Here is a 14,079-nt window from a genome sequence, read left to right on the forward strand (position 1 = left end):
TCCCCCCCCCGTCACCCCCCGTCACACCCCCCCCCGTCACCCCCCCCCCCCCGTCACTCCCCGTCACCCCCCCCCCCCGTCACCCCCCCCGTCACTCCCCCCCCCCGTCGCCCCCCCGTCACTCCCCCCCCCCCCCGTCACTCCGCGCCCCCCCGTCCCCCCCCCGCCCCCCGTCACCCCGCCCCCCGTCACCCCCCCGTCACCCCCCCGTCACCCCCCCCCGTCACTCCGCACCCCCCCGTCACCCCCCCCGTCACTCCGCACCCCCCCGTCCCCCCCCCCCGTCCCCCCCCGTCACTCCGCCCCCCCCCCCCCGTCACCCCCCCCGTACTCCCCCCCGTCACCCGCGCCCCCCCGTCACCCCCGTCCCCCCCGTCACTCCCCCCGTCACCCGCTCCCCCCGTCACTCCCGTCACTCCCCCCCCGTCACTCCGCCCCCACCCCCGTCACTCCCGCCCCCCGTCACTGCGCGCCCCCGTCACTCCGCGCGCCCCCCGTCACTCCGCGCGCCCCCCCCGTCACTCCGCCCCCCGGTCACTCCGCGCCCCCCCGTCGTCACCCCCCCCCGTCACTCCGCGACCCCCCGTACCTCCGCGCCCCCCCCTCCCCGATGCCGGGGCCCGTCACTGGGGGCAGGGAATCCTCCCCTGTTAACCCCGCAGCCAGAGCCCTAACGGGTGGGATGGTGGAGCTGATATGGAGCGAGAAAGCTCATCAGACAACGCTCTCTCTCCCTCTCTCTCTCTCTCGATGGCAAGTGATGTGGTTTTGTCAGGTTAGGCTCCAGCGGTCACCGCTAGAGCCCCCCCTGGGCTCCCCCAGGGCCCCCCCCCAGGGCCCCCCAGCCTTGGCACTAGCCAACCTGCGGCTGATACTTTCCGGGATGCGGTGTGTGGGCTATTCCAGCAATCCGGCGGATTTCCATGTGTCGGTGGATGTATGGAATTCTCAGCTTGGTTTGGAGACTCTAAGTGATGGGTTTCCGCTCGGTCAGACCTTCACTGAGCCACGGGCTGACTGCCTCCTGAGCTGTAATGTTGGAGGATTCCATCCCAAAACTTCACACAAACCGAGTCAGTCCAGTTTCTTTGTGACGATGCGGTGGTTCGGAGTGTGAGTGTGGTCGATGGTGTGGGGGGAGTTGATCTCTTGGGCTCAGTGCTACAACATGAAGATACAATCCCTGACCATCTGTAGTTTAGTCTTCACTGTGAAGACTTGAATGTCTTCACCAACTCTGTGAGGAGCAGGAGTTTAGGCTCCCAGATTTGATGGGTCTGGTTGATGTGTTACTGGTCTCGGCTGAGGTTACCAGGGAGGGGGGATTGGACAGGACTCCTCTCCTCATCACTATCCAGACCCCCCCCACACACACACATATACACACAGGTCAATTTCGTTGGTCATTAGCTTCATGGCTGTTTGTGGGACATTGCAGTGCACAAATTTGCTGCTGTGTTCGCCTTACAAAATGCAGTCACTACACTGTAAAGTAAAGGTCACGGCAGCCAATTGCACACAGCAGTGTCCCACAAAGTGACGTAGATCGAGTACCCAGTTTTTAGGGGGGGGTGGGGGAGATCATGGTCTAACTAATCATTTATACAAGTTGAGCATCATCTATTTGTTTATATTCTCTGCCCCTATTTCTAAACACTCAGATCTGATTAACTTTCTTCACACCCATCTTCATGCCTTTAATGGTGTATTATGCTAACGTTTGGTCTGTCTGCTCTGCTTTTACATGTTTACTATTTCACATATACGTTACATGCTCACTCTGTTCTTCCCTATAAATTAACTTTTTGCGTTAAAATTCATCCATCATCTTACTCCTTTCTATGTCTGTGACCTGCTCACGCTATATCAAGCTGTCCTCTCCCTCCGCTCAGCAGGTTCCGGACAGCTCCATGTGCTCGGCCCACCCCACCATCAGCGGTCGGGCCTTCAGCCTCTATGCCCCACTCTTTGCAACACTATCCCAACAGTCCCGCTCGCTCGCTCCCTCACCTCCTTCAAGGCACATCTCAAGACCCTCCTCTTCGACTGTGCCTTCAGCCTCCCTGCTACCCTCCACCCCTCCTGTTCCCAATCCCCAGCCCAGGTCCAAATCCCTGATGCCTTGGGAAGTCCTCCCAACATGAAAGGCGCTATGTATATATAATTTGTTGTTGCTGATCTACCGATCTGTCTGTGTCCTCCTGAAGTTCTCACAAGCTTGTTGCTTTTTTTTTAGCTAATTTCCTTATTTTTGAAACTTGTGCCCCTTTATTACCAGAATCAAAATCATTGATATAAATACAGGTCCTAACCTTGAGGGAACCACTGTTTACATCTCTCCAGTCTGAGGAACAAGTACATCTCCCACTCTCTGATTCTTTTCCTTTAACCAATTCTTTATCTTCGCTGGCGCCTCTCCCATTAACACCTCGCACTTAATATTTTTTACCTTGCCTTTTATGTGGCACCTTATTCAAGTCTTCTGAAAATCTTTACTTCCACATCTTCATGTGGGGCTTCAACCGAGCACTCCTGACTCAGAGGCGGGAGCACATCACTTTATTCTCTTGGTTATTTCATCAAAGAATTCTGTTAGATTTGTCAAACAAGATCAGCTTTTAATAATAACAATGATAATCCTTGCATTTGATATAGCGCTTTTCACGTCTTCTAGACATCTCAAAGCGCTTCACAGAATATGCTGTAAAGTGAATTGACTGTATATTTGTGGGCGAACGCGGCAGCCAATTGCGCACAGCAGCGTCCCATAAACAGTCATGGATTGAAAATGACCAATTTATTATGGTTTTGTTTTGGAGGGATTATTATTAGGCTCTGTGTGGAGTAAGGAAACTTGCCCAAGGTTTCGCCCTCTGCCTGGAATTGAACCAGGTGTCTCGCTTTTAACAACAACTTGCATTTATATAGCGCACTTGACATGGGGCAGCATCCTGGAGCGCTTCCGAACAAATCCGTATTGACTGTCTATTACCCACTAAGTGGCACAGTCCAGGGTCAGTGGGTCTGACCAGAACTCAGGGAGGACAAGAAGAGGAGACTGTGCGATTCACACAGAGCGGACTGTGGAGAGTGGCCCGGGGGGCGGGGGGATGGGGTAGTGGAGGCATTTCGCCCATAAAATACAGTCACTGAATTTTAAAGTGTATCCTGTGAAGCGCTTTGAGGTGTCTCAACAAGGTGATAAGGCGCTATTATCAAATTCAAGGATTATTATTTTTGTTTCTGCAATTTCAAGAGGGAGTTAGTTATTGAAAAGAAATTGAGAGGAGTATAAGATTCTTTTATGTATTTAGCCGCAGACCTAAACTTTCCTGGGAAGCTATTGGAGAGGGGAGTTTCTCTCCCCCGGTGTCCTGATTGTTCAACCCCAACAAGAAGACCATTCGCTTGGAGCGAGGGGCTGAGGCTGAGGGGTTTTGATATTCGAAACAACGTCGTGCTCTGCGTGTTGGTGAAGCTCTGGGACGCTGCCCTGTCTGAAGGGTGCTATATAAATTCAAGTTGTTGTTGTTTAGGGATTATTTTTTATTATGATAATTAATTGGTTACTACGGAAGCTAATTTGTTGCTGCTGTGAGCCTGAACCCGGTAAAACCACATTCCATTTGGCTGATGGGAGTTGGGACTCAAGTTCATTCTCCTGGGAACTGACCTGCTGGTTAATGTGTGCAGGTATAATTCTGTCCTGCATTGGTTGTACGGTTGTCATCAGGGAAACAGTTTAATAATAATAATAATCCTTGCATTTGATATAGCACCATCTGTTTTCGAAACGTCTTAAAGCGCTTCACTGACTAGACTGTAAAGTGGATTGACTTTATATTTTGTGGGAGAAACGAGGCAACCAATTTTGCACAAACAGTCATGGATTTTTTGGAGGGATTATTATCCCTAGAAAGCAATCTGTCAAATGACTAACAACCGGTTTCCTACTTACTGCTAAGTAAACAGAGGGATGGTGTGTGCGTGTGAAGTAAGGAAACTTGCTGAAGGGTTCGCCCTGCCCGGGAATCAAACCCGAGGTTTCTTGGTTGTGAGACAAGTGCTCCAACCACTAAGCTTCGGTATCTCTGGTAGAGCCCGAGAGCATCGGGGTTGACTGACTGCACTCAGAGCCCAATGCGGAGCGTTGTGTCTCTGAAGTGAGAGCATGAGCGAGAGGCTAAGGCAGGCTGAATGAAGCTAATGTGAATTGCTAATAGTGGTGCTGTTTACTGTGTTGTTGCAGGGATCTGTGTGAAGTGCGGGAAGGGGGTATATGGCGTGAGCCAGGCCTGTCAGGCCATGGGAAACCTCTACCACACCAACTGCTTCATCTGCTGCTCCTGTGGTGAGTGTCAGTTGAGTCCTCATACCCAAAACCTGGGGGCAGGGCTGGGACCTGGGGTCAGGGTTGGACCCGGGGCTGGGGTTGGGGTCGGTGATTGGGGCTGGACCCAGGGTCGGTGGTTGGGCCTGGGGTCAGGATCGGTGGTTGGGGCCCAGGGTTGCTGAGGTGCTCCAGTTGAAGGTCGTGTTTACTGGCAGGAGAGGAATGTCCGGAATGTTATTTTTTCACACGAAGCCGTCCTGTGGCTGTTTATCAGAGGCCAGCGCAGGCCGTCAGCAGCCTATCAGCTGCTGGTGCTCGCCGTTATCACTGGGCCGGGCGGGCTTAACCCTTCATTACCTGCGAGGTCAGCGTAATGTCTTCCCCGAGCGGTCAATCACAAGGCAGTGATAACGGTGTCTATCTTTAGCCTCAGCAGGTTTAGTGGGGCGGGGGGGAACAGTGGGCGGGGTGGGGGGGGGTGACTGGGGTAAGCTGCTCTTTCCTCGCTGTTTGCGCCCCCCCCGCCTGTGTAACGCTGAGTGTTTTCTATTAGGGAGAAGACTGAGGGGGAAAGCGTTTTACAACGTGAATGGGAAGGTTTACTGTGAGGAGGATTTCCTGGTGAGTGAACGTTGCTGTGGCGCTGGGGGAGGGAGGGGGAGCGCTGCATTATTGTCGGTCAGTATTTCAAAAGAAGGGAGTTACTTTCTTGCTCTCTCTCTCGGTGTCCTGGCCGACAATCCCCGGATTGAAGTGGCCACTTCGTGGCTGTTTGCGGGATGTGCAAGTTGGATGCCGTGTTTGAATACATAACCACACTTTAGTAAATCCTGTGGAGCCCTGTGAGACGTCTCCCTGGTGCGAACAGCAAGGCTCAGTGTGTACTCTGCTCTCTCTTGCAGTACTCAGGGTTCCAGCAGACGGCAGACAAGTGCTTTGTGTGTGGTCACCTGATCATGGAGATGGTAAGTGAGCGATCACCACTGTCCAACTGGGGAGGAACATAAGGACAGGAAAGGCCCCCACCCCAACCTGTCCCATTCTATTAGATCATTGGCTGATCTGTAACTCAACTCCATTTAACTACTTTCTCTCCATATCGTTGGATACCCCGACCTAATAAATATCTATCAACCGCGTTCCCTTTTAAGGAGTGAGTGAATTCCAGATTTCCACTACTCTCTGAGTGAAAAAGTGTTTCCTGTGTGGATACTGTGTAGAGGGAGCTTCACTGTGTCTCTAACCCTGACCTGGGAGTGTGGATGGAAATGGAGACACTGAGTTTCCTCTCTGCCTTTGCTCCCTCATGGTTTCGGCAGTGACACACTGGTGATGAGCTGCTGGAGTGTGCTGACGAGGAGAAAGGGAACATTGCCCTCAGCTGTGTCAGTGACTCTGGGATGTGAAACATCTCTCTCTTTCTCCCCTCAGATCCTGCAGGCTCTGGGCAAGTCCTACCACCCGGGCTGTTTCCGCTGTGTGGTGTGTAATGAGTGTCTGGATGGCGTCCCGTTCACAGTCGACGTGGAGAACAACATTTACTGTGTCAAGGACTATCACACGTGAGACCCCCCCCCCCATCCTCTCCCCCTGCACTTTCCCCACCAAACACACCCTGTGCCATATTATGAGTCAACAGTATATAATCTCTGTCCCGCCCACTGCCCTAGTTACCCGTCCCCCACTGAGTGGCTTCACTGTGATGTTGTTTGTATTAATGTATCTAATCTCCTCTCTCCTAATGTAGGGTTTTCGCCCCAAAGTGTGCGTCATGTGGTAACCCCATCCTCCCGGCACAGGTACGTCTCTCACTCTGATCACAGTCATTGCTGGGGACCGAGGATTATGGGGGGGTGGTGGTGGTGGTCACTGGCTGGAGGTGTGGTCACTGGCTGCTGACAGATGATTGTTGCCCCCCAGGGTTCAGAGGAGACGATTCGAGTCGTCTCAATGGACAAGGATTACCATGTGGAGTGTTACCATTGTGAGGTGAGTGAGGAAGAGAGGGAGGTGAGTGTCAGGTTATTGAGCAGGCTGGTTCGTGATGAAAAGCAGTGAGAGAGGGAGGTTAGTGATGGAGTGAGGGAGCGTAATGATGTGAGAGCGAGGGAGGTTGGTGGAGTGATTGAGTGACGGAGGTTGGTGAGCAAGGGAGGGAGGGTGTGAGAGCCGGGCTGAGCTGGGTGTGTCTGTGTTGCAGGATTGTCGGCTCCAGTTGAACGATGAAGAAGGCCATCGCTGTTACCCGCTGCACGGGCACCTGCTGTGTCACGGCTGCCACATCCGGCGGCTCAGTCTACCTTCACCCCCGCCCCCCGGGTACCAGCTGCACGTCACTGAGCTGTGATGTGCAGAGGCTGGTGCACAACAAGGACTGGCAAAGGCTTGGTGCAAACAGCGGCCGAGGTGGAGTGGCCCAGTGCCAGGACAGGCCCCGCCCCTGCGGGGGTCACAACCTGAGAGAGGAAACGAGGTGGTGATGGCGGCTGACGTGCGGTGACACACACAGCGCCGGCCGGACTGCGGAAGGTTCCGGTATCCAGCGGCCAATGGCAGCCACGACTGCCCATCAAATCATTCCGAGCGTCCGCGATGGCAGCTATGCCCCCCCCCCACCACGCTGCCCCCCGCGCCATCTTATGAGTTAATTTTATATTTAAAGAAAATTCCACATATAATGTTTTGTCACGGTGACCAAAGTAGCGTTACCCCTGCTCACTGGGCCCCGGGCTCCCCCCCGAGGTCCCAGCCGCCTCACTTAACCGATAGCAACTGTCCAAACCTGACCACAGCCGCTAACTCCACAGTAGTGATGCTTAACCAGATAATTTGGCACTTATTAACCCATTCCCTTCCTGTAATAACTAATCTCTCTACACGGTACCTTATACACAACCACAGTAATGCGAGGCAAGGGGAAAGCTCGCAGGTTTTAAACTTTTTTTTCCTTTATAATATCTGGTAGGTGAGTGACCTGGCTCTAGCCTCACCAGGGGCTGGGGGGTGATGGCGGAGCAGGAATACACCCTTTCTGCCCTGTCTGCTGCTGTTGCTAAACCGTGTAACCCGGGATCAGTGTGTACCGGGGGGGAGTGTACCTGGTGTAGGTTGGTGGGATGGTACATTAGTGATATTGGAGCGTGGGGAATGGTGTACATTCCTGATTTATGTTTCTCCCTCTCCCCCGCCCCCCAATTTACTTTCCTGTGCTTTAGTTCATCCCAGAAGGCCCACGGACTGGGGTGGGGGGGCAGTGAAGGTCAGACAGCCAGTGCTGCTCTTGTGATGAGAACCTTGCCCCCCCCCCCACCAAACACTTCATGTTATCTATGATCAGTATGAGGGCCATGGGACAGTGTGTGTGTGTACTTGGGAGGAAGTGTGTGTAGGGTGAGTGTATATATGTGTGTGAGGAGGAGTGTGCTGTGGTGGGAGGGGGGAGAACAGCTGCTGAAAAGTTGAGCCGTTCGTCCCCTTCACAGAGAAACGGCTCCACCTCAGCTTCCGGCTCTAAACAGCCAAATGTGCAGCCGCCTGACTGACCCCCACCCCAGCTCTCTAACCCCATCTGTCCCTGTCCCCCACCCTTTTCTTCATGTGGAGCTCCAGCTCCTCTCCAGCTCCTTGGTCAGAGCCTCCAGTCTCCGCTCGGCCTGACTGGGGCCGCTCTCCCGGCTCGGGGTCACCTGGTACGGCAGCTTGAACTTGTGGGCCGCGGACGGGCCCTTCGTGGGGCTGATATTGTAGGAGAGGACGGTGATGGGGGTCGGGTCGGCGCTGGGGCCGCCGGGGGGCTGGTCGTGGCGAGGCGAGGCCTGGGCGTGGAGCCGGGGATGGTAGGGGTCCGCCGGGGAGGGCGGGTCGAGAGCCACGTACCCCTCCTCTGGGTGTCCGCTGCTCAGCACCGAGGCCCGGGGGGAGGGCAGCTGCAGGTCGGGGTAAGCGGCGCTCATGGAGCCGCGGGAGCTGTGGCTGGAGATGCTCGAGCGGGGACTGAGCACCGCCGGGCCCTGTCCGCCCGGACCCTCGGCCTCGGGGCTGGTGAGCTGCCCCGAGCGGCAGTCGGAGTAGCTGGAGCGGGGGCTGATGTGCCTCTGGTCGTAGCCCATACTGATGCCGCTGGTCCGGTTGCTGCTCGGTCTGCTCTCCGAGCTGTTGAGGCTGGCCCGCGGGCTGGAGTGTTTGCTGGTGTCGCTGGCCGTGCTGGCGTAGCTGGACCGGGGGCTCTCGTACTGGCTCAGGCTGGCCCGCGGGCTGGGGTAGCGCTCCCCGCCGCCCCCCCCCGCCACCACCACCAGACTGGCCCGCGGGCTCGGGTACTTGTCGTAGCCGCCGCCGTGCAGACTGGAGCGGGGACTGGAGTGTTTGCTGTGGTCCTGGGAGGAGGAGGAGGACGAGGCCAGACTGGAGCGGGGACTGGCGGCGCTGAGCCGCGGCTCCGGGGGCGGAGGCTCACACGCGCCGCTGCTCCTGTTCCCGACATTACTGTTTCTGGCGCCGCCGCCGCCGCCGCCGGACACACCGTTACCGCGAGGCTCCGCGACAGTGCCGCCGCGGCCGCTGGTGACGTTGTTGCGCTCCGCGGCGGCGGCGACGGCACTGCTGCGGGAAGCGGACACGTTGTTCCCGCGGCTCCCGGACCCGCTGCCTCCCGGGTACAGAGGGTAAGCGTTCAGCCGACTGCAGCTCAGCCCCTCGTAACCGCTGCTCCCGCCGCTGCCGCTGCTGCTCCCGGTGCCGGTGGAGTACCGGCGGCAGTCGGTGGTGTAACCGGGCGGGAACCCGTGCGATCTGAAGCAGCCGCCGTCCCCCTCCGCCTGGTGTAGAGGCTCCAAACCGCCGCGGCCGCCGTTGACCCCCCGGGGGGCGACCGGGGACGGGCAGAGTTTGCAGAGAGCCTCCCCCCCCCCGCCGCCGCCGCCGTGGAGATGATAGTGATACAGCCCCGAGCCGCCGCCGTTCAGCCGCCGACTCTCCCGCTGCTCCTCCCCGCCCGGCGGGTGTCCCGCCATCTGCAGGTACAGGTTGGGCTTTGTGTGGTCCGCGCACGGATTGCTCAGCTCTCTGCGGCCCCCGTACAGCCCGAGCCCGTCCCGGGCCGCCTCGTACAGCGACAGGTCCTGGAGGAAGCGGCTCGCCTGGACCCCGAGCTCCTCCGGGACCTCGGCCATGGCTTCCCTCCCACAGCCACACGGCCCCCGGGCCGTGGCCGCCCCTCCGGGGAGAGGACAGCGAACGATCAGCGAGAAACCGACCGACCCCCACAGGTCCCGATCACAAGAACATCTCCTGGACTCGATTCTCCCCGAAACCTCTTCCCGTCTCTCTGCCGCTGTTCCAGTCGGTTGATTGCAATTCACATTTTACCCAATAATAATAATAATAATAATAGACAGAATATATATAATAATAAAACACACAGTGTGTGTGTGTGTGTGTGGGGACCGCAGCACTGAAGCTGAATGGCGCGCACGGCGGATGGAGCGCGATTTATTTTCAACGTGGAAAAGCGACCCGATCTGATCCGAAGAAAAAAGCAGCGACGCCGGAGAGAGAGAGAGAGAGAGAGGAGAGCCCCTCCCCCCCCCCCCCGTGTCTGTGCCCGGGCTCTGCGCTCTGCTCCCCCCGCGCTGAGACTTTGCAAAGTCCCCCCCCCCCCCCCCTCTCTCTCTCTCTCTCTCTGATCGCCCCCAGTACTCCGCAGTCTCCCCCGCGCCCCAGACGACAGGAGCCGGTGTTGCCCCCTCCCGGGTTTACACGCTGCTGGGGGGGGGGGGGGGGGGGCGGGGAGGGGGGGGGGCAGCCCCCGGTGCACTCTTTGGCGAGGCTGTGGAATGCGCGCAGGGGCACTGTGCAGTCGGGCAGCGCTCAGGCGGCCAGGAATGTGCTTAATACCGACGCCAAACAATGTGATTGAGAGACTCGGGGAGGGGGGGGGGAGAGGGGGAAGGGAGGAGAGAGGGGGGAGGAGAGGGGGAAGGAGAGGGACTGAGAAGAGAGAGAGGGGGAAGGAGAGAAGAAAGAAAGAGGGAAGAACAGAAACGAGAGAAAACTTTCCGCGACTCCCACTCACACACTCACATCCACCCAAACCCATCGGTGCAGAGTCGCTCTGAGCGCTGGTAACGCAGATCCCCCACTCACACCATGTGCCCCCTCCCCACCCACACACCATGTGCCCCCTCCCCACCCACACACCATGTGCCCCCTCCCCACCCACACACCATGTGCCCCCTCCCCACCCACACACCATGTGCCCCCTCCCCACCCACACACCATGTGCCCCCTCCCCACCCACACACCATGTGCCCTCCCCCACCCACACCATGTGCCCCTCCCACCCACACACCATGTGCCCCCTCCCCACCCACACACCATGTGCCCCTCCCCACCCACACACCATGTGCCCCCTCCCCACCCACACCATGTGCCCCCTCCCCACCCACACCATGTGCCCCCTCCCCACCCACACCATGTGCCCCTCCCCATTCACACCATGTGCCCCCTCCCCATTCGCACCATGTGCCCCCTCCCCACTCACACACCATGTGCCCCCTCCCCACTCACACACCATGTGCCCCCTCCCCACCGACACACCATGTCCCCCCTCCTCCCCACACACACACACCATGTGCCCCCTCCTCCCCTCACACACACCATGTGCCCCCTCCTCCCCACCCACACACCATGTGCCCCCTCCTCCCCTCACACACACCATGTGCCCCCTCCTGCCCTCACACACACCATGTGCCCCCTCCCCACCCACACACCATGTGCCCCCTCCTCCCCTCACACACACCATGTGCCCCCCTCCCCTCTCACACACAGTGTCCCCCTCCCCACCCACACACCATGCCCCCCTCCCCACCCACACACGGTGCCCCCTCCTCCCCTCACACACACGGTGCCCCCTCCTCCCCACCCACACACGGTGCCCCTCCTCCCCACCCACACACCATGCCCCCCTCCCCTCACACACACGGTGCCCCTCTCCCCCCACACGCACGGTGCCCCCCCACACACACGGTGCCCCCCCCCCACACACATGGTGGCCCCCTCACACACACGGTGCCCCTCCCCTCACACACATGGTGCCCCCTTCACACACACGGTGCCCCTCCCCTCACACACATGGTGCCCCCCTCACACACACGGTGCCCCTCCCCTCACACACATGGTGCCCCCCTCACACACACGGTGCCCCTCCCCTCACACACACCATGCCTCCCCTCACACACACCATGCCCCCCCCTTCCCCTCACACACACACTAACTCCCTCTGCATTTCCCAGATATTCTTTCAGCAATAAATTGTTTTCATTTTTCACGTTAATAACACAACGCAGCCTCTTACAGGGCAAGTGTGACAGGGACGGATGTGGATAGACAGACAGACAGACAGACAGAGCAGCATTGTCTGTGGCCAGTCAGATCCTCACAGGCTCATACATGTTGTCGTCCCCCACACAGGCACACGCACAACACCCCACACCCACATACACGCAGCCCCACCCCTACACAATACATGTCTCCCCCCCCCACACACACACAGCCTCACCCCAACACACACGTCTCCCCTCCACACACACAACCCCCCCCCCACACATACACACGCACCCTCCCCCCCCACACATACACATACAGCCTCCCCACCCCACACACACAGTTTGTGGGTCAGTGCAACAACCCAGAAACAATAACACAAGTCACACAGAGCAAGGCGGCCCTGGGGAATGTCTGTGCCTGGCAGTGGGTAAGGGCTGCAGCCTCAGTGTTCCTCGGCTCGGGAGCGGGAGGTGGGGGAAGAGGGAGTAAGGTAGAAACCGACAGGCTGACACCCTGACTCTATTCCCCAAATGTGTTTGCAAAGCATTATTGAGCAGCTTGAACGCTGTAATCGCTGGCACACAGAGAAACTGTGTTAATAAGAACTCTAACTCTCATTCCAACTTGTGCCTTATCACCACCGGGTACTTTGAAGTGAAGGAATGAGTCCAGGAGGTGATGTGGGCAGTGATTAGCTGATAATGACCTAAACCATACGCATCCAATCATCTCTCAGCCAATGTGGGTTTGGAATGTCTCGGGGCGGGTGTCTCTGTGTCGGGGTGGGGTGGGGGATTTTACCCACATCAGGGTGAGGGTGTTAGTACCACAACAACAGCTTTAGCCAACGACTCTTTCACACAACAGAATGTCCTCGAAGCCCTTCACACAATGTGGTTAAAGATAATTTTTTTCTTAAGAATCTCCAAACCAAGCTGAGATTTCCATGTATATTGTTATTATTATCCCATCTACACATGGAAATCCCAGCGATAGATTGTTGCAATGGAATGCACACTCTCTCTGTGGAGGGACGCATCCTGCTTACCTAATTCCAGAGAGTATTAGGCGCAGGTTGGCAAATGAAGCCAGTGTGGTTGCAAAGGTGAACACGGCAGCTAGTTCCCTGGACAACAACAAATTACATTTATATAACACCTTTCACATCATCTCTGTTCTCATACAGGCTTCAAACTGTGGGACGTATCTCATGCCTAACCCTCAGCGCGGTAGGATTCTCATCCAGAGGAGCACAGCTGGCGGGGTGGGGAGGGGCAGAGGTGGTATATCTGACATTATAGAGCAGCAGGAGGGCTCCAAAATCCAATCCTTAAATCCTGAAGTGTCCCCTTGGGTCATCTCTGTGGACATTGCCAAAAAAATGGTCATCGATCCACAACTTTTTGTGAGGACATTGCTGTGCACATATTCGCTGCCCACAAAACAGTCACTGCACTTCACAGTAAATCCTGTGAAGCATTTTGAGACATTCTACCAGCATGAAAGGATTGTGTTGGATGATATTATTACTAAATGAGTCAGTGGTGATCAAGGCAAGAATGTGTATTCAGATCGACAATATGTAGGGATGAGTCATTTCTACAAAGGGCAATAATATCATTTGAGATTATGATATTTCAGTCAAATTATAGGAAAATATATTAGTTGATTTTAGAAACTGATAATTCAGTGATATCTGAGATTGCGATCATTTCTCTTTCTCACTCTCTCATTTACGATCTCTCTCCTTTCTCTCACTTTTTCTATCTCACTCATGTTCTCTCTCTCTCACCTGCATTCTCTCTCTTTTCATTTTTTTCTCTCTGTCACTCATCTCTCTATCACCTGCATTCTCTCTATCACTCGCATTTTCTCTTTCACTTTTTCAGTCATGTTCTCTCACTTTCTATCTCTCTTTACATGTACATAATAGATTGAGAAATGAAGCGCAGATCAGCACTTTGGGATGTGCAGAGGCAGCTGAACAAGAGCAAACAAGTTTCCAACAACTTCAGACACCGGCTAAAGCTAATCCTTCCCCAGAGAGAATGCCTCAAAGCGTTTCGCGGGAATTCACTATAAAGTGTAGTGACTGTTTTTATAGGCGAAACACAGCGACGTCCCCCCAAACAGCCTTGGAGTGAGCAAGCAATTTTATTTGGGGGATTGTTGGCCAGGACACCAGAAGAAAGCGACTCCTTTTTCTTTTCCCTGGCAGCATCACGGGAGATCTTTAATGTCCACTTGAACCCTTCTCTCTCTCACTTTCTATTGATTGCTTCTATTTTGTCTCACTTTCTCACACATTTTCTCTCCCTATCACTCGTGTTCTCTTCCTCTCCCACTTTCTCTCCAGTTCTTTCTCTCACTTTTCCTGTGCACTCTCTTTCTCCCATGTTGTCTCCCTCTTTCTCTCTCTC

The 14,079-nt window shown here is 56.0% G+C and overlaps 2 protein-coding genes across 2 annotated transcripts; one reads left to right on the forward strand and one right to left on the reverse strand.

Moving 5' to 3' along the window:
* Window positions 1–4,249: 4,249 nt before the first annotated feature.
* Window positions 4,250–7,917, forward strand: LOC103188062 (WT1 interacting protein; the record flags this gene model as incomplete). Its single annotated transcript, XM_042340527.1, is given in 7 exon segments — window positions 4,250–4,351; window positions 4,887–4,954; window positions 5,236–5,298; window positions 5,765–5,895; window positions 6,081–6,132; window positions 6,254–6,322; window positions 6,534–7,917. Coding segments are annotated over 7 exon segments (632 nt in total), but the record flags the coding sequence as incomplete, so codon positions are not given.
* Window positions 7,892–9,916, reverse strand: LOC121850143 (Wilms tumor protein 1-interacting protein homolog). The gene is given in 2 exon segments (XM_042340377.1): window positions 7,892–7,947; window positions 7,950–9,916. Coding segments are annotated over 2 exon segments (1,611 nt in total). The 5' UTR covers window positions 9,505–9,916.
* Between the last annotated feature and the right edge of the window lie 4,163 nt (window positions 9,917–14,079).

The sequence above is a fragment of the Callorhinchus milii genome, unplaced genomic scaffold (genome assembly GCF_018977255.1).
Source record: "Callorhinchus milii isolate IMCB2004 unplaced genomic scaffold, IMCB_Cmil_1.0 Scaffold14, whole genome shotgun sequence".
In the NCBI taxonomy this organism is placed as follows: domain Eukaryota; kingdom Metazoa; phylum Chordata; class Chondrichthyes; order Chimaeriformes; family Callorhinchidae; genus Callorhinchus; species Callorhinchus milii.